This window comes from Lissotriton vulgaris, chromosome 3_1 (genome assembly GCF_964263255.1).
Source record: "Lissotriton vulgaris chromosome 3_1, aLisVul1.2, whole genome shotgun sequence".
Classification (NCBI taxonomy): domain Eukaryota; kingdom Metazoa; phylum Chordata; class Amphibia; order Caudata; family Salamandridae; genus Lissotriton; species Lissotriton vulgaris.
In genome coordinates, this window is record NC_141689.1 from 911,214,574 (window position 1) to 911,239,592 (window position 25,019).

Genomic DNA, 25,019 nt, shown 5'->3' on the forward strand with positions numbered 1-25,019 from the left:
CAATTACATTCTGAAAAATGGACTGAAAATGTTTGAAACTGAATTTGGAATAGATACATTCCATTATTAAGAAAGGGCTTAATGTTTTACCCCAAATCATAGAGTAGTAATTTGTGTAGAATTGTAGAACTCCAAGTTATTAATCTTCATATTGACCATCAGTCTAGTTGAGTGTCACATATTGAAAGGACTGCCATAGTAGATAGTTTGCAGGAGGCAATTGTTACGTTAATATATTTGTAGAGCACGCGAATACCAAACAATGACGTCTCAACACTAGTGTCTGTACAATAATTTGAAGGAGAAAGGCGACTGGGACCCAATTAGTGACCAAGGGAAAAAGCCAGGTTTTTAGTTCTTTTCTGAGTTTTAACAAATTAGACTGCGCTCTGAGATGGTCAAGCAGTGTTTCCCACCATTTATAGGTGGAATGGGAGGAACTTATTCCTCCCCAATGGGCCTTCCTGATTCTAGCTTATTAGCTGTGACAGATCGAAGATTGCGAGTGAGAACAAATAGAACATGAAATACATGACCAATATATCATCACATTTAATATTAAATCAAAAGAAAAACAACTCACAAATATTCTGCCAATGATGTCGTACATAAAAATACATTTCCAATACTGTAGATAAATTCTAATAGATAGATAGTTTGGTGGACAGGATCTTGATACAGAAACTAAAAATATTTAAATAACCATATCACCGTCCCTGCTACTCAAAGGCGACCAGATTACTCTACTCACTGTGTTTCCCCTAATAAACAAACCAAGGTTGTGCATGTTATATTTTTTGATTGCTTTTTAAAAGTGTATAGCTTCATTGGTTAGTCGGATCCTCTGTTTCATTAACTCTCTCCCACCCACAATATCAGGACACATGCAGATCATGTTGATCTGATTTTCAAATATCCGGTCCACACAATCAGTACAATGCTCCACAATGCTTTGCTACCTTCCATTACTTAGTTAGCTTCCCAAAAATGTATATATTTAATCCCAGACCTTTAAAAGCCATGTACATTTCTCTGTTGAGCCAGCTTGGTGTACTGTTAACTGAATCATGAAATGTTTGCAGAATATTTGTGAGTTGTTTTTCTTTTAATTTAATATTAAATGTGATAATATGTTTGTGTATTACATGCTGTGTTTGTTCCAGCTCAACAAAGTTTAAACTTGAAATTAAATGTGAACTTTAAATAAAACTGATAAGACAGAAAATGTATAACTGTTTTTGTGTTACCACTTTGTAGTGTTCATCCTTTTCGTTACTAGTGAGCTTATCTACAAAACGAATACAAACTGATACAAAACAAATTACACATCTAGAGTTCCATAACCAGTAACATTACAAACGTGGTCTGTTGGACTGAGCCTCTGTTTTATTTTCTCTCACAGATAAAGTTAACCGCATTAAGCAGTTTGATAATTTAATGAACCTAAAAGAAGAGAAACTCCGGACACGATTCAGAGACACTTACAATGCTGTCATGTGGTTGCGGGAGAACAAAGATAAATTTAAGCGTGGTGTCTTTAAACCTATAATGCTAGAGGTGAGTTTTATTCATTGCATGTTTACTAGCAGAAACAGCCTTAACATAGCTTAATTAATATGGCATAAAAATACAGGTATGTGGTGCCTTATCTCTGCTGAATTGATGGACCTTTGACAATGTGGGTTTCCACAATACACAAAATGCTGTTGGGACTCTCTGCTTGCTGCAGAATAATTTTCTCTGGCCACGTATTTTCTGCTGGTCAATGGATTGGGGCCTTGAACAGCACACTGCTTAAGTTTCATTTCTTTTTTGTCTGTTGTGAACCTTTTACAACAAGTCAGCTTTAATTACCGGAGAGGGGTAGCTCTTGATAGATTACATGAGTGATATTCTATTTCAAATGTTTCCTTTCAATTAATCAAAAATTCTCGATTCGTTAATAGTTCACCTTGATTTGCAAGCTTCATATATTACTCCTGGTGTAATCTGGTGTTTGTTCAGATGGGGAGTAGCTCTGCCAAAAAGAGTAGAAAAGTGAGTTGTAGTCACATTTGGTTAAATTGATTTGCTAGCTTGAGTCTTCAGAGTTAGTTTTCAGAAATGTAACCCAAATTTATCCATAGGATACCCAAACAATTTATTGATTATTGAAACATTAAATGAAAAAAGAAAAGGAAAAACAAGCACACGGAAAAAATGTTTTTGTCTGAAAAAATATATTGTATTGAGTCAATCAGAAAATCAATTGATGGGGATTAAATGAACAGATTAATGTACGTAAAAAGGGGTTATGGACAGATGTACATATAAATCATTATATCAGTTCATAACAAATCATCAACTCCTTTGATTAGTAGAGAGTAACCAAGTCCATTCATGTACATAGGTAACTCTAAGAGAAATGGATTGCTTTGGAGGTGATGATAAGGTCGACGTTTCGGTCTTTATTGCAGATGTCTATTAGACCATCATCAGGACTGTTATGTTTTGCAAAGGAAGCCCCTTAGCAATATGGTGAAAGTTTTTCAAACGAACGAAAGAATAGTGAATGTAGTTCACCGCAGCAGTCTGTTGTAGTTCTAACATTCAGGAGTATATAAATTCAGATGTCAATCCAGCACAAATGAAGGAGAACTCATACAGTCGCAAATGAGACAATATCGTTTTTTTCTCATGTATAGGCAGCGCTTTCCGTATGAATCTTGCTAGCATTTGTTCAAATCTGAGAGAGAGAGAATGCACACGGGTGCTGGTGAGAAACTAGCCCCACAAATGGCTCAAATGAACTATTCTGTCTTCACAGCTTGGCATATGTACCCCCGAAATAGGCTTGCCTGTCCATGTGAGACTCCCATAACAGCTCAATATCCAAGAGGGTAGAGAATTAAGTTGACCAGTAGATAGGATGACCCAGGTACACCACAAAGAGCTGTTTACCTTATACATCGAGAAAATAGTCATCTGGACTTGAAGGGTGTATCTGAATTGGTATACTGAGAGCTGTGAGATTTTTTAAGGGGGTAAAACTGAAAGAATAATGAGTACAGTGTTTTAGTTTGCTATAAAAGATGAACTGTAAAGGCTTTAGTTTTTTTAGTGAATGCTGGCACTCTTTTTGTCTTCCGCCTCCTTCTCCTCCCCATATTCCTGTCGCATCTATGAGTCTCAGAGAGTAGTATGTAAGAATATTGAAGCATAAAAATATTGTACTTTAAAAATACCATAGCCAGATTATCGGCTCCCAAACTATTGTGACGCTAAGCATATGCAGATAAGATTTACTGTTCTTACCTCAACAGCTACATACTATGAAGATACTTATATTTTGTCAATTAATGTAGTTGTGCATAGTAATTCTATAATTAGATATACATAGTTACCATCACAATATTTAGTGGCTGATATTTGGGTTACAGTATTTTTATAGCATGATATTAATTTAAAACTCAGTACTCTGGTAATGTACTCTCAGATTAAGTAAACTAACTGGCTCTGTAGTGACTGCTCTTATCTAGTTCGAGATTGCACTGGTAGGAATCCTTGCCCAATCAAACAGTGTAACCAGTATACTGTTTGAAACTCAGTAACTAGCAAGTTGATAGGCATTTTCCACCCAACTGAAAGAGTTAGGCAACAAACAGTCAGTAGCATGTACATTTCAGGAGTTATGGGTATTACTTCATGAGCAGTGTCGTGGATGAAGAGGAGATCACAGAGGAGGTGATGGGTGGAACTCCAAAGCCGAAATAAACAACCTCTCATAAAATCAGCAGGTAACTCTTCTGACAGCCAAATTGGTTCTAGTCAGTTGTTGGGTCTAGCAGCAGAGATGGCATGAGGGTAATGCCAGCTCTCCCAGGTGGGCCACACACATTGGAATGAGAAGCTGGGCAACAGGCATTGCAGTGCGAAGCAACATGTAGCTTGTATATAGAAGGACAACTTAACCTAGAAGCGAATCTCCTGTCTTAGGCTGCCAACCATGTGTCCTTGGATAGCACAGAGATCAAAACATATGGCACTTAAATACAATCACACCACAAACCTGCCTTCTAACCCATAGCTCACCACATCCGTGATTTGGTGGGGGGTATTTAGAGCAGGACCTCCTTTTTGGGAGACTGAGTGAACTTTCATCAAAGATTTTCATGATTCTGTGACCCCCCCAACCGCTAAAAAAAACAACGTTCATCTCAGCAACTCTCTCCCTTAATCTGGTAAGGGGACCAGTCGCCTTGCTTCATTTTGGACTGGAGTACACTTTGGGTGTACTTCTTGTCCAGAGGAATCTTTACTTTGGTGAAGGAAGAGTTAGAAACATTTAGCACCCCAAGTAGATTCCAGGGTACCTAGACACAGAAGAATAAATGTGTACACGAAAAGCAAAAGCTTCCTAAGAGAGACAGTCCGTTTTACAGTGAGGACTTATGCCCCTAAAGTAAGCCTGGGCGAAGGTTGTGGTGTTCCGCTACGCGGTACTCCTCGAAGTGCAAAAAAAACTCTGCTGAGCATACGCGACCTTTCACAATGAGAAATCTGATCGCCCTCATTGAGAAATCTCGGCGAGAGGTGAATTTTCCTCGCTTGCACTGCCAACTTGACGTTGACGAATGCGAGCTAGGAAAAAACTCCACTATGCGGAGCAGAGTTGCTCGGGACGTCACAAGCTCTGCGTAACAAAGAGTGCGGAAAACTCTGCAAGCGGAGTTCACCGCCCAGACTTACCCTCAAGCCAAAATTGTAAATAAATACATTTCTTTTTATTAAGTTATTACGTGTGCCATTTCTGTGCAGTGATTGTGCAAGAAGTGAATTTTAACTTTACTGCAATGTTTTCTTCATTTCAAAATTAACATTCGTAGAATAGCATGGCTAACTGGTTAGCAAAACACTAAGGAGCAATTTTTGATTATGGACATTTGTTTTAATGTTCTATATTTGTTATGTGAAAAATAAAAATTAGATAATATATTTAGAGGTTGTATTGAAATACAAGATTCCTTATGAAGCCCTTTTATTCTAATTATCTGTGTTGTATTGAATATTTATAAGAACTGTTCTATTATTTATGTATTAAATGTTATTTTGAGATTTTTATTGTGTGGAGATTTTATGCTGCTTTTCATATTTCCAATCATAATTGCTCCCTTCTCTTGGCCTATGGCTGTATGGCCCTATCAGAGAACAGCTTTTTGAGCACATATTGGTGGTGTTATCTTGCTGTGAGCCTCTTACTACAGCCAAATGTATGTTGAATATTAACTTTTGAAGTTTTCCCATATGGCCTGTCTTAAATCATGGTGGAAGGTGGATGCCATCTATTGTATTTAATTTGTTTTACTTAAACTCTCCTTTACAGATCAACATGAAAGACCAGCGAAACGCTAAATATATTGAAAATCACATTTCAATGAATGATTTGAGGGCTTTTGTTTTTGAAAGTCGGGAAGATATGGAGCTATTTCTAAAAGAGGTAATACCAAGCCGATTTTAGTTGTTTGGTAGCCAATACCAAGCCGATTTTAGGTGTTTGGTAGCCATAGGGATTTTGACAAGCATATCAAAGCTCATCCACTTTATATTTGAAAATGGATTCAAATCTTTGAGTAATTTCATGTTAATAACGTAGGGTATGCAGATCCAAAATTGTATTGGACTTAACGAAACAATATAAATGGCACAGTGAATAAATTCTTACTGTAATACACATACTTTAGATTTGTGCAGTCTAATATAACTTTACTAGTGATATTTTTTTTAATTGTTTAACTCAAGTTTAAAAGTACATTTTTTGTGTAGCCTTATAGGAAAATATTCACAATAATTTCACGTAAAGAGAAGTACACTTATCTGTGTTCTGAAAGCCATTATTGCCACAGGAAGAATTGTCTATGTATTCATTCTATCTGATTACTCTATCCAATATGTAGAGAGATCTTGGGTGGGAGAGGCTTAAATGTTATACTGAATTTATGTGTCCATGGTTACCCAACATAAAACAAATACATAGATTTAATTTTAATTCCACAGATAAAGCATTATAAATTACCCTAGAATCAAGCAGTGTTGTCTTGCTGTCAGTCCACTGTTGAACATACATGCAAGCTTCCCACTAAGGAAAAAGGGTGTGGAGAAAGTGCCCAAACTCTGAGATGTCTTCAGTGCAGAACTCTACTTCAACTTCCCTACTGATTGGACAAATAAAAAAATACTCAAGTAGCAAAACTGCTTCCCAGAGGGTGTTCAGGCTCTAAGTGTCTCAAGCACAACCTAGAGAGAAAGGGCAGATGCAGTCAAGGCTATTGAAATAGCCAAGTTCTTAATTTCCGTCTGAAACCCATGTGATTGGCCAGACACAAATATGCAGATATAGGGAATTCTACTGTTGAGCTGACCGGTAGGAGAAAGGTCTGCCTTGCTGATATTTGGTGATCTTGGGGATCACCAGTAGGTTCTGCAAGCTCGAGCGAAGGTGACAAGTGGGAAGGGAGTGAATAACTTTTTGATGTAGAAAGAGCATGTGTTCTAGGCCTTTTTGTGAAAAGCAAATCGCCTTATACTGGGTATGCTTACTCATCTGAAGCAAATGGAATGTTTTGAGGTGCTGTTTGATAGAAGCTTACTTGGGTATGTGAAGAAGAATACTGACTTCCGTGTTCTGCTAACTCTGAAGAAGGTTTTGACGAATGCCTGAGTATAGTGAATTCCATAATCTAGTGGAGAAGAAATAAGGGCCTGCACAACTGTTTAGTGCAAGGATGTTGAAATCAAACTCCTGAGTATATGGAAACAGGAGGCAGCCACAGCACTGATTTATGATTAAAATAAATATGCGATTGTCTAGTAGAACACCCAGGTTTTTTACATAGGTGGTAGGGCCTAGGAGGCAAACCTAGTGTTCGAGGCATATGAGCTGCAGATTACACACTCTGCATATATCGCCATCTGGTGTTGGGCCCGTATGTTTGCAGTTTATTGTCTCGAAAGATTCTTTGTAAGTCACGATATAGGTGACTCCTTCTTTGGACAATAATGCGCATGGGCATCGACTCCATCTTCAGATCGTTTTTTTCAGCCATCGGGCTCGGATGTGTTCCACGCGTTCCAGTTCGGTATCGTTACCAAGTTAACTTTCGACCTGCAATCTTTACCCAATTCTTCGGTATTGTCTCGATCGCGTTTTCCCTTTCGACGCGCATCTTCACAAACTTCTACTTCGGTTCCAGTCGTCGAAGCAGGCCTTCGGGCCTAGCTGCGCCATCGGCCTTCATGGCTCATGGAAAGGACTCCCTTCAAGAAATGTCCAATGTGGAGACAAGTTTCCACATGCTGATCTGCATGAGGTGTGTAACTCTGCCTTTCACCTGAACATGAGGCCAAAGACAGTCCGGCTTGTGCCTCTTTGCGCTCCAAGAAAACCATCAGGGATCGTCGAGCTCGAAGAAGCATGGCTCCAACATCGACATAGATACCGGATGACATCTTCCAGGAAGCTATTGATGTACCAGAGCAGGAGCGGATAGAAGAAGGCAGCCTTAGCGCCTCCGAAGCCAAGGAATCAGACGTCGAAGAAATCACTCTGGGGCAACGGGTCGTAAGTACTGACGTCGACCCTTACCCCCCGCTTACCAATCCAAATGCTTTGGTAACACCTTCACCTTCGGACCCATTTGCACACCATGAAAAAACTTCCCACGCCCCTCCTTCGGGCTCTGCAAAGAAGTCTACAACTAAGCCTTCAGGCCACGCAGGACCTAGTCCGCTTTCTGTCGGTGCTAAAACCCCATCCTCGACACCGGGCAAAGAGAAACCGAAAGAAAAGCCATTGTCTTCCTCCGCGCCGACGACCAGTTCTGCACCGGCGCATTCGGCACCGAAACCAAAAGACACTCATTCTTTGTATCCGAAAAAATCCTTGGAACCAAAGAAACCACCTGTGAGAGAGTGCCATCTTTCTTGCCTTGGTATGCCCCCACTTTTTTTCTGAACTGCTGATGTGCTTTGACTGAGTGTGCCCTGGGTCCCTGCCAATCAGGTACCCATGGCCTGTGTTCCTTCCCTAAAAAGAAAAGCTATGCTGGAACAAAATACCCAATTGGCATCTCTGGCCACCTGTCAGCCCCTAGTAAATGGTACCCTAGGTACCCAGGGCATGGTGACCAGAGAAGACCCCTGAGGGCTGCAGCACTTATTGTGCCACCCTCAGGGTCCCTGTACCCTGGCACCCTCACACTGCCTTTGCAGACTGAGTGCCTGAGTGCCACTAAAACAAGAGTCGACATGGCACACATCCCTGTGAGCCATGCCCACAGACCACACTGCCCTGGCATACTTAAGTCACCCCTCTAGCTGGGTGCCCTATCCCATAGGTGAGGGCACAGGTGCATGAGCCCTGTGCCCCTACAGTACCCAGGGCCATTCCTGGGCACTGTAAGTGCAGTGATGCCATTTAAGAGTATATGGTGCTGGGAGGTTGTCATTACGAAATCCACAGCACCATAATGGCTACACTGAAGACTGACAAGTTTGGTACCAAACTTCTCAGCACATTAAACCTGCACTGATGACATTGTGGGATTTAATGTACGATTAGGCTGTTCGGAATTCGGTTAAACCCGATTGTGCACGATAATACCCTACCGGTGGCAAATCAGCTGACCTGGTTTAAACCGAGTGTCACTGATTTTTCACATTTATTGCACAGCGTGACCACTTGAGGGCGCCAAAGCAGTACAAACAGAACTGTAAACCGTCACTCCCACCCTCTCGCTGCACCTCCCATCTGCTCCAAAATCTTCAGAGCGTCTCGTACAGCACCATCTTAGCTGGCTGCAATGGCGAATGCTGAGATGAGGTAAGGGTTGGATTGGGATCACAGATAGAGCCGGGGACTTCAGAAAAAGTTGCCCGATTCACAGATCGTGCCTTTATGCATCGCTGTTTTTTTTACCGGATTGATCAGCGTTAAAATGCCTTGACTAACATGAAACTGTGTCCTAAACCTGGCTATATATTTTGTGTAGTTTTATATAGTGTGATCTCAACTCACAGGCACTAGAGTGATATACATGTGTGCCGAATATATACAAGACAACGTTTCATTTTATTGTAGGCCTTTGAAGATTATGCGAGTTGCCCAGAATCACAGGCTGCTGAGCAGGCGCTGGGATTCTGTCACTTCACAGCGAGGCCCCAGTAAAGGCACACTCCCTCCACCAAAGCCTAAGACACTGGGGCCGACGTGATGATACCTGGCCCCCAGCGAGGCTCTGTATACTTTTTCCTCCCCCCCCCCCACTATGGCCTGAATGAGGCAGCCTGACGGGGAGGGGTGGTTTGTAAAACGCTGCTGCTGGGCGGGTCCGACACATGGGGGTCGAGGTGTGAATGGCTCGAGAGCCGGAGCAACACCTGGCACCCAGCCTGGCTCAAGTGGAGGGGAGGGGGGTCACTGAGGTTACGATGGCCCAACGGACAACGCTGCTGTACTCCTCCCTCCTCACTGTCTCGCTTCAGTTTGTCAGTACGGCAGGGGAGTCGGACAGCAGGGAGAGTACAGCAGCGTCAAAGTACATTTTTGGCACGTATTCCCAGACCGTGCCTTTATGGATCACTGACAAAATTGCACCAAAAAAAGCATATTTTTTTTAACCGAAAATAGCAAGGAAATAAAACCTGGAGAGCATTCTCAAATGTCAAAGTAGCATATCTAACTAGATATTTTGTGTAGTTTTATATAGTGTGCTTTTTATAAAACCTTTGTTGGGATAAAAGTGGTGTTTTCTTACCGGATTGATCAGCGTTAGAATGTCTTGACTAACATGCAAACTGTTACCGTGCTGTGTGCCGATTACATACAAGATAAAGTTTTGTTTTATTGTACGCCTTTAAATATTAGGACGAGTAACCCAGAATCAGAGGATGCTGAGCAGGTGCGGGGAATCTGTTGTGTCAAAGGGAGGCCCAAGCAAAAGCACACTCCCTCCACCGAAGCCTAAGACACTGGGGCCGAGGTGACACTACCTGGCCCCCAGTGAGGCTCTGCATACATCTTCATCCCCCACCCACTATGGCCTGCATGCAGCAGCCTGAGGGGGTTTGGAAAACACTGCTGCTGGGGTGGTCCGACACAAGGGGGCTGAGGTGTGAATGGCTCGAGAGCCGGAGCAACGCCTGGCACCCAGCAGCATGTGATCATTATCAGCTTGTGGGCATGAGATACAAGGGCTTTGTATTATAGAATTTTTTCATTTTACGAAGTGATATAATGAATTGGGGATCATAACATTTCGTGATGCACAGTATTGTCACATAAACATTCTGCCTAACAGCCCTGATGACTAGCAGGAGAATATAAAAAATGCTTGCTTTTTTAACAAACATTGGAATCCCTGTAACCTCAGGTGTGCTGCCTGCCAGAAAATATATTGACAACTTTTGTTTACTAAGTAAGCGAAGGGCAGAGTTTTAGGAAACATATATGTTTATGGAACATGGAGAGAAAAGGAAGCACCTTAAAACAATTAATGTAGGATAACAGTAACAGGCTCCATGGGGGTGGGAGGGCAGCCATGTGGTGGGATTAACGGCTCGTTAATCCTGTGAACTAAATTGTGCACAGAAAAACATTCCAGTAAAATTGTTTTTGTAATAGACTTTTTGAGATAAAACTTTAAACAAAATGTGCCTCCCTTGATGCCTCCTGAATAGCAGGTTCTCGCTGCGGTTTCCAACCATAAACACGTACATTTATAGTGTTTCTCAATCACAGATCTGTGTTTTAGAAAAGTACAATAGGATCGCACATCTGAGAGCATAAAAATGTGTGTCAATGAATGTGTTTCTTTTAAGTGTAGAAGACATGTTATGCTCCAGGAGCGGCATCTAACTTTTATTTCTGAAACACATGTGCCTTGTCCTTACTCTGGTCCCATCACGCCTTTGATTAAAAGGAGGTAATAACTCATACCCCATTCCTCCAGCACCCTCTGCTTTGGGGCTCATGACACCGCTTCCTGGGCCAGCCATGTCTTGCTCCTACGCTGGCCAGTAACCTCACATTTGGAGTAAGCACAGATTTTAGAAATCATTTCTTGTAAGTTGGTAAGATGCGACTTTGCAAAAAAGGTTTTGTGAAGGGCCTAGTCTTAATGTTACTACTTGTTCTTATATGGTGATGACAAGGCACGTCTTTATTACTGTATATCGAAACCACATGTTCCTGTTCATGGCACTGGCACACATATACTGATTATTAGAGCATAAACCAGAGCAGGTACACTGTCTACCATGCATCAGTGAAGGAAGCGAGCAATAATAAAAGCGAAACATTTCATAAACACCGGTAAACCACTGTTTCTTCTGTTTTTTATGGCGAGAAAATGAGTAACCACTGAAAAGCACTGTTTTTTAAAGATATTGAAATCACTGGAAAACACTGAAAAAAACCCACCAGAATTTACCAAAAATAGAAACTGAAAACAGGAAAGCCTATGTACGATGCAGGAGGGGGCATCTTAGAGATGCCCTCCAAAACCCGAACCTACAATCCACGTCTGGGCTGAGTGGCTGCAGAGGCTGCCACACAGCAGACAGGTTGCTGGACCACTGGGTGGAGAGCCCCCGCTCTCCTGGGCCTGCAACAATGCACATCCTGAGCGAGGTGCTATATCTCCTCCCTCAGGCTGGACAGGGGGAAGCTTCAAAGGCATGCCGCCTCGGAGAGCTTCTCCAGACCATTTGCTGTACCCAGCAACTGGCCCCCCACCCATTCTACCCCCACTCTGGTGGGAAAAACTACATCTCGAAGGAGGGAGTGCCAACCTATGCCAACTCCACCCCTCAGGTGGAGGAGGCGAGGTGAAGCACAACCCAGGCTCCGGTATCTTGTAGATGGGGAAGCCTGCCCAATCCCAGCTAGGCTCCTGCCCCCCCTCCCACAGGAGAGGAGCATGCTAAGGGGTGTCCTCACCCCAGGACAGGGACCCATTGGTCCCTTCCCTTGCCCTACCTGTAATGCCCCTACATTTAATATATAGGGGCTCCCTGAACATTCCTTCCTCAGATCCCGATATCAAAAAAGAAGAAAAAAGATCAAGAGGAAGAAGACCCGCCGCGCAGCTGCTAACAGGACAGCAACAACTGACTTGGCTCCAGCCCTACCGGCCTGTTGATCCTGGAACCTGCTCCTGCCTAATCCCGGCGACCTCTGCGGACAGCAACCTTGGGACACCCAAAGGACCTGCCTGCCTTGACCCTCTCGAAGATTGGGACTCGCAGCATCAGAGGCTCTGCTGCAACAACCCACCTGGTGCCCACCAGGAAGCTCCGGACCAGCCCACTCTTCACCAGCCGAGCCCGGGCCGGGCCAACCCGAACCAAGACCACGAAGACGTCCCCCCGGCGACTGGGACCCGAAGTCCAGTGCCCAAAGACCCTCCTCGACGAACCAGCCGACGCCTGCAGACTCAGAACCAGGCCCCCCCCCCCCCCCAACCACGACCAGCTGAGGGTAAGCTTTTCTGACACCCAAAGACACACCTGCACCCGGCGCCCAACAGCCCCCTGTGCCTCCCTTTTGGGTAGCTACCTGTGCTCCAAGATCCCAACTTACCTCTAGAAGTGCTGGTCGCCCCTGAAAAATCTCCAAGCCTGCAGCCTTTGTTCCCTTTTCAAGATCCTCATTGGATAACATTGAGCACCCAACGGCTCAAAAGCACCCAGCCGCCCGAGTGCCGCTGGCTGTGACCTCTTTGTCCAAGCTCCCAGAGCCGCATGGCCTGCTAGCCAGCAGCCACCAAACGAGGGCCCCCTTTCCCTTATTGGATAACATTGGGCCTAATGACCTCTGCACCCGGCCGCCCCTGTGCCGCTGGGATTGAACTAACTGTACTCACCTGACCCTGGGGGACCCCTGAGTCTATACCCAGAGCCATAACTTCACCAACCAAGTACTCACCTCGAAACCGGTAATTCACTTACCTGCCATTGGATAACATTGACCCATTTTGACTCGAATTTTTTTTTCGTGAAGATTCGAAAACTGAAAATAATCCTATAAAATCAGCCAAAGTCCGAATTCGAAAGTACTCACCTGTGAACAGGGGAGAAGCCAGTACTGTACCTTTCATCCCAGTACTGAACCACAAAAATAATCCCTAGTGGGTTTACTAGTAATCTGTATTTTCTCCATAGGAACCCATTGTCTGCTTTTCTATGAAATTTCTTCTGTCTATTTTTGAAAACTGTAAATATTCTTTCAAAATCGTGCGAACTACTGAAATGCAATTACCTACCTGTTTTGAGTTAAGCCCCCAGTGCTGGCCCTAGGAGACTAGCGCTGGGTTACAAAAGTAACGTGATCGTACTTTACCTGCAACCTGAATTTCCTCCCATTGAATAACATTGTCAGATTTACCTTGAAAAGTTTCTAAGTGTGCACTTTTAAAACAGCTTTATATTCCTGAAAATTCCTCACAGTAACTAAAATGTTTTTGCTAACCTGGTTTCGGCTTAGACCCCAGGACTGATTCTTCGATCTAGTCCTGGAACTACCAAAGTAATCCAACTGTATTATTGATAAAAAGCCAATTGAATTCAATGCTAGACTGTGTTTCAGAACTGTGTTGCTCACTGTTTATACTGTAACTATTGTTTGCACAACCTTTATTGCTTCCTTTACATGAGAATACTGATATCGAGAAAAGGATATTTTTATAACTGTTGGTTCTAAAAATAAAACCACTATATATTTGGATATACAAAAAATTGGCCTGGAGTTCAGTCCTTGAGTGTAGTGTGTGAAACCTTTTGCTGACTGAGTGTGTACAACAAATGCTTTACACTGTCCTCTGGTACTGCCTGACTGCTCAACCAAGCTACCACTTTTGAGAGTAAGGTCAGTTCTGAATTTAACCTCAGTTATACCTCTGGGGTTGGTGGACTCTATACACACTGTACTTCCTTCTAGTCCAGTATATATAGAGCCACTTTCTCACACCACCGGTTCCAAAAACACCCGGCACCTCCAATCCAAAAAAAACATTGGTGCCAACTAAGCAACCTGTTCCAAAGACTCCTACCAAATCTTCGAAATCCACAAAAACTCCTCAGACCAAAACAAAGGAGCATATAATTACTCCAAAGACTGTGCCACATAAGCATTCGGACCCGAAAAAAACGGCACAGAAACACCATGCTTCAGAGGAACTGCTTTTTGAATCTGATCCTACACAAAAAAACTCTGGAAAATGGACAACCTACACCATCTCCTCTTCACTTAAAGAAAAGAGACATTGCCACCTCTCCTTTAAGGATCCCTTTTCCACCTTCTCCACAAGACATTTCTCCTATTCCATCTCCAAGACCAATACAATATCCTCCACCTCCAGATACTGATGATACCACTAGTGACGAAGGCGATAATGAAGGGGATAATGAACCTCTACCAGACCCTATTCATTATATCCCAAATGATCCATGGGAAAATTATGGCACACCAGATGTTCCTGATGTACCACAGGAAGATGCCTATCCATCGAGACCATCCCAACCAGAAGATACCATAGGTTTCACTCAGCTAGTACACAGGGCTGCACAATACCACGGGGTAAACTTACATACAGACCCCATAGAGGAAGACTTCCTCATGGACACTTTTACAATATCCCAAAGGTTCACTTCTATTCTACCAATGCTAAAAGGGGTAATTAAACACGCTCCTGAAGTCTTTAAAGACCCAGTTAGAGCTAGAGTCATTAACCCTAGAATAGAGAAAAAGTACAAGGCTGCCCCAACTGACCCTTCATAAATTAAAGGAAAGCTTCCATTAGATTCACTAGTTGTTTCCAGCGTCGGGAAAAGGGCAAACTCTCAAACATCAGGTGATGCTCCACCCCCTGACAAAGAGTTAAAACTATTGGACGCATCTGCCAAAAGAACAACGTCCCAAGCAGCCAACATATGGAGGATTGCCAACACACAGGCTTTACTAGCCAGATACGATAGGGCACACTATGATGAGCTAGAGACCCTACTACAACACCTTCCAGAAGAATATAAATCAAAAGCCCATGATCTTATACAGGAAGGTAAAATAATAACTAATATCACTATCAAAGGAGAGAGAGAGAGGACTAGGTAGCTAGTCCGTATCCCCAGACTACTCCATGGGGCTAATTTGGCAACCACCTTAGTCATACCACCAATATTGCTACTCTATTCGCCGCTTATTTATCGTCTACACAGCACTATAGATATTGACAATTAAACTGTTTTGTGAATATGTTACCATAGTAAGACTTTCCCCTGTATGCGTGTTTTGTCATACTTGTTGTATGTCCAGTAATGCTTGAAGAGGGAATCCCCCTCACACATGTAAAGCACCTTAGCGAGTGCTACACATTTTCAAAATTACACAATCACTTAAAATTAAGTAATCTGCACCTACACACTTTGGTCCTGAGGAATGCCAGTTTTAATCATAAAGGCCTGGCTGAAAAAATGTAGACCACACCTGGATGTAGGAGACCCTAATTAACACTCCTATAACATCCATCAGCCTTTTTTAATGCTAACAGTGACCCAGTTATTAAAATATAATTTACCCTCGGGTACTGGGATCCCTGTATAGCTTTTAAACTTTCACCTTCACATCACTACACTGCACACTCAGAAACATACCTGCTCCGCTGTATTCAGGCGTCGAAGCACACCCGGGACACACTCGGTGTCACTGGGTGGGCCCGATGATGAAGCATGCCACCAACCAGGTTGGTGGGTGAGGGCTTCATGAACAAACAAAAGGGTTTGTACCCTTTTGCCACTGGCCCTGGGAAACGCACCCATACCTACGGACCACGCACGTAACCTGGGCTTCATCCTGGACTCCTCCCTCTCAATGACCAGACAAGTCAACGCCGTCTCATCATCATGCTTCAACAGCCTACGTATGCTCAAAAAAATCTTCCGCTGGATCCCCACCGAAACAAGAAAGACGGTCACCCACGCACTGGTCACAAGCCGACTAGACTACGGAAACACCCTTTATGCCGGAACCACAGCCAAACTACAGAAAAAACTCCAACGCATCCAAAACGCCTCAGCCAGACTCGTACTAGACATCCCCCGCCAAGCTCACATTTCCGGCCACCTGAAAGACCTCCACTGGCTTCCCGTCAACAAGAGAATAACGTTCCGTCTCCTCACCCACGCACACAAAGCCCTCTACGACCTAGGACCCGAATGCCTCAACAAGCGCCTGTCCTTTTATACCCCCACCCGCCAACTACGATCGTCCAATCAAGCCCTCGCCGCAATTCCACGCATCCATAGATCCACCATGGGGGGAAGATCCTTTTCCAACTTAGCGGCCAAGACCTGGAATTCTCTCCCCACCCACCTCCGCCTTACACAGAACCACCTCTCCTTCAGAAAACAACGAAAAACTTGGATATTCGACAAGTAAATTACCCCCTCCCTCAAGCGCCTTGAGACCCTCTGGGTAAGTAGTGCGCTATATAAATGTTAAACTTGAACTTGAACTTTCTTACAGTCTTGAGTCTATGCAAATTCACAAATAGGCTAGTCCTTATTGATTTCACAAAATGAAAACTAATACCTCCATTCTCTGTGCTCTAGATGCTGCAGGTACAGCCTCCCGAGCCATAAACACCAGTGTCCTTTTACGCAGTCATTCCTGGCTAAGGATATCAGGGTTTAAACAAGAGGTTCGGACTACGATACTAAACCAACCCTTTGACGAACAACACTTATTTGGACCTGAAGAAGATTCATCTTTAGAAAAGATGAAAAAAGACACTGACACCGCCAAATCAATGGTTGCCTTGCAATCACAAGCTCCCAGAAGTTCCTTTCGTTGCTCTTCTTATAAGGGCGCCTCTAGAGACTTCAACATATATAATGCCTCCACTTCATACAAAAGTACCACACAAACCTCTTCTACCAGAGTTTATTACAGAGGAGGCTACAGGGGCAATAACAGCAAGGTAGGGGCAAAACTACCAATACTCGTGCTGCCACCACATCAAAACAATGACTTCCCGTCTCTCCCCCCGGACCATTCTACTCCAGTCGGAGGACGATTAACCCAGTTCCTACCTGTCTTGAACAATATCACCACAGACAGATGGGTGAGACAAATTATCCAATCTTGTTATTGCCTGGAGCTCACTGCCATTCCCCTCAATATACCACCCGGACAGCGTCCAATGTCAGCAGAACATTTAGCGCTTCTAAAACAAGAGGTGCTTTGCCTACTGCACAAACATGCAATGGAGCCAGTTCCCCTTCAGGATTCCCCTTCTTGCATCACAGTCACCCGATGCTGGATTCCGTCATTTCTCAAACGCACATGGAAGAAAAATAAATCCGGCCACCTCTATCTCAACTCCTTCTCACAAGGAGGGTCGTAGACTGGACATTATGGGGAAGCATTTTTCGTCCATGGCTTCAGTTACCATCCGAGCGCACAACGCACTAGCTATCACTAGCCGCTCAGATTCTCAGATGTGGTCTGATATGGCGTCTATGCTAGACCTTATCCCTGAAGATAGGAAACAAGACGCTAGGAAGATCTTCCTTGAGGAAGAGCGAGAAGCCTCTGAGACCATCGACTGTGCTATGGATATATCCAGCACAGGTTTCCGCCAGCTGGCAAGCACAGCAGTTTTAAGGCGCCAGGGATGGTTGAAGGCCACTACCTTCAGACCTGAAGTCCAGACAAAGATTTTATACATGGCGTGTGATGGGGATTCTTTGTTTGGTAAGCACATTGACAAGGCGCTGTTGTCCATAAACACTGACACTGCAAAATCATTGGGCACCCTCCAATATAAAAAGATGCCTTTCAGAGGAGCAAAAGGACACGCTTTTTCACCTCATACAGAGGCAGTTACCAAACCTATTGACCGCAACTGCCACAGTTCAAGCATGCTCTTGTTCCTTTGTAAACTTTCTTCAGAGATGTTTTTTGCTTCAACATTTCACCTACATTTTGACTACGAGTATAGGCAAACACAGGTGGTTTCGAAAAAGAAGCATTGAAATCCGGCTCTAGATTGAGTATCGTCCAGTGTCTTGTGATTATCCTTTTGAATTTGTCACTAAGAGTTGAATATTTAGAGACAGCCACACTCCTTGTGTTATCCTTTTCTATGAGTGTTTTCATAAGGTTTTTTCTCTCAATGGTCTCCACTCGTTTCCTTGATTCCTCAGCATTAGACCTAGTGCCCTTAGTCAGGCTCAAGATGAGACATCTGCAAGAGGATCTTCAACAACAGTGGCTGCAAACTTCGGAATCCTTTGGCTTTGAAAGCAGCATTGCAGTGGTGGTTCTACGGATCAAATCTTTCCAAAGGCCTCACTTTCTTGCAAGAAATTCCAGACTACATTCCGACAACAAATGCCTCTATGGGAGGCTGGGGGGGACACTTACAGGGCCCCCAAATTCAAGGCAAATAATCCAGTTCTCAGAAGCTAAAGCACATCAACAGTCTGGAGTTATAGGCCATATGCCTTTCTTTACAAGCCTTTTAACCAAGGATAACAGGTGCTTCCGTACTGCTTCATACGGACAATAGGACCAATATGTTCTACAGCAACAAACAAGGGGGAACCAAGTCGTTCACGCTTTCGCAAGAAGGTCAAGAATTATGGAATTGTACAATGGAGCATGGAATCTCTCTCACAGCCCAGCACATTCCAGGCTTGCACAACACACTAACAAGTGCTCTCAGCAGAGCAACAGACAATTGCCATGAGTGGAAGCTCAGCCAATACCAACTGAACAGTAGTTGCGATATGGGGGAAACTAGCGCTAGATCTGTTTGCTACAGACGCCAACACCAAATGCCAGTCCTATGCCAGCAGGTTTCCACTCCCGGAGTCTCAGGACAATACCATTTCGATGCAATGGCCAGGAATATATGTCTACACCTTTACCCCATCCCATTGATCCCCAGGGCTAGACAAATAAGGACAGGGTCCAGCCCTACCAGAATAGAACTCCTGCAGTTTCTGGTAGGGAATGAGAAGGACCACCCATCCCCTGAGGAACACTCCTTTGAGAACTGTTCTATGGTAAGTGCAGAAACTGATTTCCTACCCTTACTTGGGCATAGGCAAAGTCCTATGAACTCATGAAGGGCACCCTGATTAAAGGATTTGGATTCACAACTGAGGAGTGCAGAATTAAATTCATTGGTGCTCAGAAATCCCAGAGTCAGTCCTGGGTTGGAGATTGCAGACTACTCAGTAAAAACACCAGGTGGCTGGTTGACTGGAGGTAAAGTGCACCATTATGAAGGACTTTATAATTTGTTTATGAAGGAACACATTTTAAGTAACTGCATCAATGAAAAGTTGCATCAGTATCTGGTAGACCTAGGTCCAATTTCTCCCCAAGAATTGGAAAAGAAGGCAGACCACTGGGTCAAGACGAGGGTAACCAAGACCACCACTGTGGTTGACCAAAAGAAAGGGGTCACAAAGCCTCTCCAGGGGAAAGAGGGTGGGACACCCAAAGATATAATACAAGTGTCTTCTAAAGGCCCCCCAATATTCTGGTCAGGGGGGGTGCCCAAGAACTCTTCCCAGCCCACTAGTCGGTACAAAGGGAAAAATGTTGATCCTGCAAAGGCCTGGTGTTTCCGCTGTAACAAGAAGGTACACAAACTGGACATGCAGTTTGTCGCAACAAACCAGCCCCTACTCCACCACCAGTTTCTACTTGTGTGACAAATCTCCAGATAGGTTCAATAGTGTGCCAATCAGGGTTCACACTGACGCTGTTTTAGTCTCTAAAGGGGAGTGAGTATCAGCCACTGTAATTGTCTGTCCCCCAAATGTAAAGAAATACCTGCAGTACCCCTTATTAAATGGCATTAAGATAGAAGCCATGAGGGATACAGGTGCCAGTGTCACTATGGTGAGAGATACACTGTTTTCCCCAGAGCAATACCTGACTGGAAAAACCTATCCAGTTGCCAAGGCTGACAGTGTCACACTACACATCCCATGGCTAAAGGTAGGAAGATTGGTGAAACAGATTCCATACAGCAAAAGGATCAGGACTCCAATCCTCAGGGAGAGGACTTGTCAGTCCCAGAGGGAACTGAACCTGTGGAGCTTGAGCCTTAGGAGGTAGACCTCTTGGGACCACAGAGACCCTCTAGGGAAAAGCTGTGCCTTGGGCAGCAGGTCTGCCCGACTCTTGAAGGCCTGAGACAGCAAGCTGCTGCACAGAAGCAGGGAGATGTCAGTGGCTCCCACAAAGTCTATTGTGAGGAAGGACTATTGTACACTGAGGCCAGAGACCCCAAACCTAGTGTCACTAGGAGAGTGGTAGTGCCTCAGTTGTACAGGGAGATTCTACTCGATGTAGCCCATCACATCCTCCTAGCTGGGCCTCTGGGCCAGACCAAAACTTGGGAAGGATTGGTCACCCCCTTCTATTGGCCCCAGATATCTCAAAAATTGAAGGAATTTGTAAGCTCCTGTGTCACCTGTCAAGCCAGTGACTGGAGGACACCCAAATCCCCCCCTGATCCTACTTCCAGTGGTTGGGATTACCCTCTGAAAGGCCAAGGCTGGTCAAAGTAGGTCCACTTGAAGCTCCCACAGCCTCAGGAAACAAGTTCATACTACTAGTAGTGTAGTATCATGCTACTAGGTATCCTGAATCTATTCCCCTTAGGACTGCCACAGCCCTATGGTAGCCAAGGCCCTCATTGGTGTCTTCACCAGGGCAGGGTTTCTGTTGTAACTTAAGTTTACCTGCTAATCAGCTAGAATGTGTGTGGTGTGGAATGTTGGATGGATGGAATGTTGGTTGTCAGTTAGTGTTAGTTGGGTAAGGGCTGAGTAGCAGGGCAGCTGCTCCTGGTGGGGTTTTTCCTCTTAACGTCTTGTAATAACTTAAATAAAGGTATCTACTTAATCTACGCCAGAGGTCCGGACTTCCATTTGTTTACAACAGTTTCCTAAGAAGGTAGTATCAGACTGAGGTTCCAACTTCATGTCTGCATACTTAAAGCACATGTGGGATGAGTGTGGAGTGTTCACAACACCTTACCACTCACAAACCAATGGTCTTGTTGAGAGATTAAACAAGACAATGAAAGGCATGAAAAGCTAAAAGGAGATGGGGTGTTCTGTTGCCTTGCCTGTTTTTTGCCTACAAAGAGGTGCCTCAGAAGGGAGTAGGGGTTTCATCCTTTGAACTTCTGTTGGGCCACCCTGTAACAGGACCACTCTCTTGTGAGGGAAGGATCGAAGAGAGTCCCATCCTGTACCAAAGCAAGATGTGGTGTACTCTGTGCCAGGCCTTAGTTCCATGAAGGCAGAGTACATGCATAAAGCATCCAAACACCTTAAGGCCAGCCAGGATATCCAGAAGCTTTGGTATGACCATAAATCTGCACTGGTAGAATTCCACCCAGGGCAACAGGTGTGGGTTTGGAGCCAGTGGAACCAAGGGCCCTCCAGGACAATTGAAGTGGCCCTTACCCTATCCTAGAAAAAAAAGAGTGAGGTCACCAGCTTGGTAGACCTGGGCACTAGCATGTCCCCCAAAAGGTGATGCATTTGAACCGCCTTAAGCTCTATTGTGACAGGGCTGATGTAACCATGCAGATAGTTACTAGTGAGGATCAGGGGGCAGAGAATTACCCTATCCCTGACCTCCTCTCTTTCAGCCCCCATGATGGGTCAGTAGATGGAGTTGTCTACTCAGACACTCTCTCTGCCGAACAGCATGCGGATTGCAGACAGGTTCTGAACAGTATGTCCAGCTCTTTTCCTTGACCCCTGGTCAGACACCCTGATGTACCCATGATGTGGACACTAGACAGCTTGCCTCTCTAAACAAAAATCTATCGCCAGTCTGACCAAGTCAAGTAAAGCATTAAAGCTGAAGTCCACAAGATGCTGGAGTTGGGGGTCATTGAGCTTTCTGAGAGTCCCTGGGCCACCCCGGTGGGCCTAGTCCCCAAACCTCATCCACACAGTGGAAAAAGGGAAATTAGGTTTTGTGTGTACTACTTAGCCACAGACGCTCATTCCATCCCCAAGGCTGATGAATTTTAGATACAGTAGGGGGTGCCAAATACATAAGTACCTTAGACTTAACTGCAGGGTACGGGCAGATTGACACGGCCCCTAGATCAAAAGAAAAGATTGCATTCTCCACACCTGATGGGGACGTCCACTTCACTGTGATTGCCTTAGGTCTAAAGAATGCCCCTGCCACCTTCCAAAGGTTGGTGAATCAAATCCTTGCTGTGTTGGAAAGCTTTAGTGCAGCTTATCCTGCTGATATTGCTGTGTTTAGCTCTCCTTGGCAGGATCACCTGGTCCTCCTGGGGAAGGGTTTACAGGCCCTGAAAGCTACAGGCCTGACTATCAAGGCATCCAAGTGCCAGATAGGGCGGGGACCTGTTGTGTACTTGGGCCACCTTGTAGGTAGAAGCCAAGTCCAAACCATTCAACTCAAAATCCAAACCATTCTGGATTGGGAAGCTCCACCAACCCAGACCCAAGTCAGTGCATTCCTTGGCTTTACTGGGTACTATAGGAGGTTTGTGAAGGGGTATGGGTCCATTGTAACCCCCCTCCCCATTCCCCCCTCACAGAACTCACCCCCAACAAGATGCCCAAGAAAGTGAAATGGACAGTTGACTGCCAAAAGTCTTTTGACACCCGAAAAGAGGCAATGTGCTCAGCACCTATTCTCAAGGCTCCAGATTACTCCAAGCAGTTCATTGTGCAGACTGATGCCTCTGAGCTAGCGATATGAGCAGTCCTATCCCAGATGAATTATTATGGACAAGACCAACCTGTGGCTTTCATAAGCAGAAGGCTACTCCACAGGGAACAGCTATGGAGTACCATTGAAAAGGAGGCCTTTGCTCTCGTTTGGTCCCTGAAGAAGGTGAGACCATACCTGTTTGGTACTCCCTTCCCAGTTCAAAGTGACTGCAGACCGCTCAGATGGCTAATGCAGATTAAAAGAAAACCCCCAAAACATTTTGAGTTGGTCCATATCCCTACAGGGAATTGGCTTTACATTGGAACATAGACCTGGACTGCACATGCCAATGCACATGGCCTTTCCAGATTTTTCCACTTTGACAATGAAGACTCTCTTGGGAAAGGTTAGTTTCATCCTCTTTCGTTGGGGGTGGGGGTTGTGTAAGAAAGTGCCCCTTTTTGCAAGGTTACCCCCCACATTTTGCCGAACATCTGATGCTTCCTGACTTGATGTCCCCTGGGTCCCTGCCAATCAGGAACTGAAGAGCTGTGTTGACCCAGGAAGAAGAAAAGGACACCAACTGCTTTAGCCCCAGCCCTACTGTCCTGTCCTGTCTGTGATCTGCCTACAGCAAGAACCCCGGCGAGTCCAGTAACCAACATCCCCCAGAGCCTGGAGGACCTGCCCTACAGCCATCTTACAGACTCCTTGAGCACCGAATTTGCTCATGCAAAGACTCACCCACAGAATCCGGATTCCTGCGATTCTGCACCTCTCTTTACCTGACGCCTCTGGCCCGAGTTAGTGGCCCAACACCATGAGGAGATCTCCCCAGTGATCCTGACCTGGGATCTAGTGATCCCCGACCTCTCTCAAGCTTAGATATAACACCTGCAGACTCAACCTGAAGGGTCCCCCAACCAGAGCCGGAAAGAAAATTCAACGCCAGAAGACACCCCTGCACCTGACGCGCCAAAGCCTTGAGTGGGCCAACTGACAGTGTCCAGGCATCACCCACGCATCCAACTTACCTCTCCAGCTGGTTGTCGCATTCAGGATGTCTCCATGCCTGCAGTGTCTTCGCTGAACTGAAGATCTCCATTGACATATCCCAGACGTCGATTTGACACACTGCACCCGTCTGCCCCAGTGCTGCTGGTGGTGCGAATTGAGTGCCCATGTAGACCTTGGGGAACCTTGGTCCGAAACCCTAAAGCTCCCACTCATACAATTTGTACTTACCTGAGAAACCGCAAACCCTTTTTCTCCCATAGGAACCCATGTTATGAGATTTTGGGCCTAAAATGTTCTAAGTGTTGAACTGATGTTTGTATGGAGAAAAGATAACTAAACGGCAAAGTCTAAAAAGTCTTACTGTGTCTTGTGAGATCCTTAGTTGTGGTATCTAGGTATACCACCCCAGCACTCAATGTAATCAGAAAGTAATTCAAAAGTATCCTAAAAGTAATTACTGTGTAATTCAAACTGCTTTTTAAAGACATGCCAACCTGCAACAATTGCAAATCCATTCCAAAGTGTATTTCTGTGTAAAAGGTTACTATTGCAAGTACGTTTTACCTACCTGTACCAAGCCTGCTTGGTTCTAGTAATACAATACAAGTATACCTTTTTTTATACTTACCCAAATGGTCTGGATTCTCTCTGAGTGTGTGTAATCAGTCCTTGAGTGAGTTAATACAATAAATGCTTAACACGCCCTCTGGATAAGTGCTCGCTCATACTACCACAAAGAGACCTGTTAGTACTTACCTAACTTAGCCTCTGCTATTCCTCTGGGGACTCCCTCGGCTCTGTGCACTCTATACCTTACTTTGGTATTGTATATGCAGAGCCAGCTGTCTACAATGGACAACTGAAAATATGTTTCTTTCTGACCTTCAGTTTGGTTTTCGTACTGGCCTTGGGACAGTGGAGCAGTGCCTGAACCTATATCTTTTACTCAACAGGTATACCGTGGCCAAGGAAGGCAAGGTTTAGCTAGCCTACATGGATCTGAGTTCAGCCTTGAATTGTGTCAACAGGTCAAAACTACACAATTATGAAAGACCTAGAGGCAAAGCCCAGAAGTATGTACTTTTTGATGGCGCTTCATCTAGATGTACCCGCCAGTGTGAGATTTGGGCTAGCTGAAGAGACACAGCTGAAGCGTTCAGGCTTGATCGAGGTGTATGTAAGGGTTGCGATTTGCCACCTCTCTTTTTTCCACTTTTTGTCAATTGGTTGGAGA

The 25,019-nt window shown here is 44.6% G+C and overlaps 1 protein-coding gene across 1 annotated transcript in view; it reads left to right on the top strand.

Moving 5' to 3' along the window:
- The window catches only part of SMC5 (structural maintenance of chromosomes 5), a 628,567-nt gene that overhangs the window by 230,872 nt on the left and 372,676 nt on the right, over positions 1 to 25,019 (top strand). Inside the window, exons 10-11 of the mRNA XM_086961254.1 lie at positions 1,403 to 1,557; positions 5,363 to 5,476. Coding sequence (XP_086817380.1) covers positions 1,403 to 1,557; positions 5,363 to 5,476 — 269 coding nt within the window. The remainder of the gene's footprint in view (positions 1 to 1,402; positions 1,558 to 5,362; positions 5,477 to 25,019) is intronic.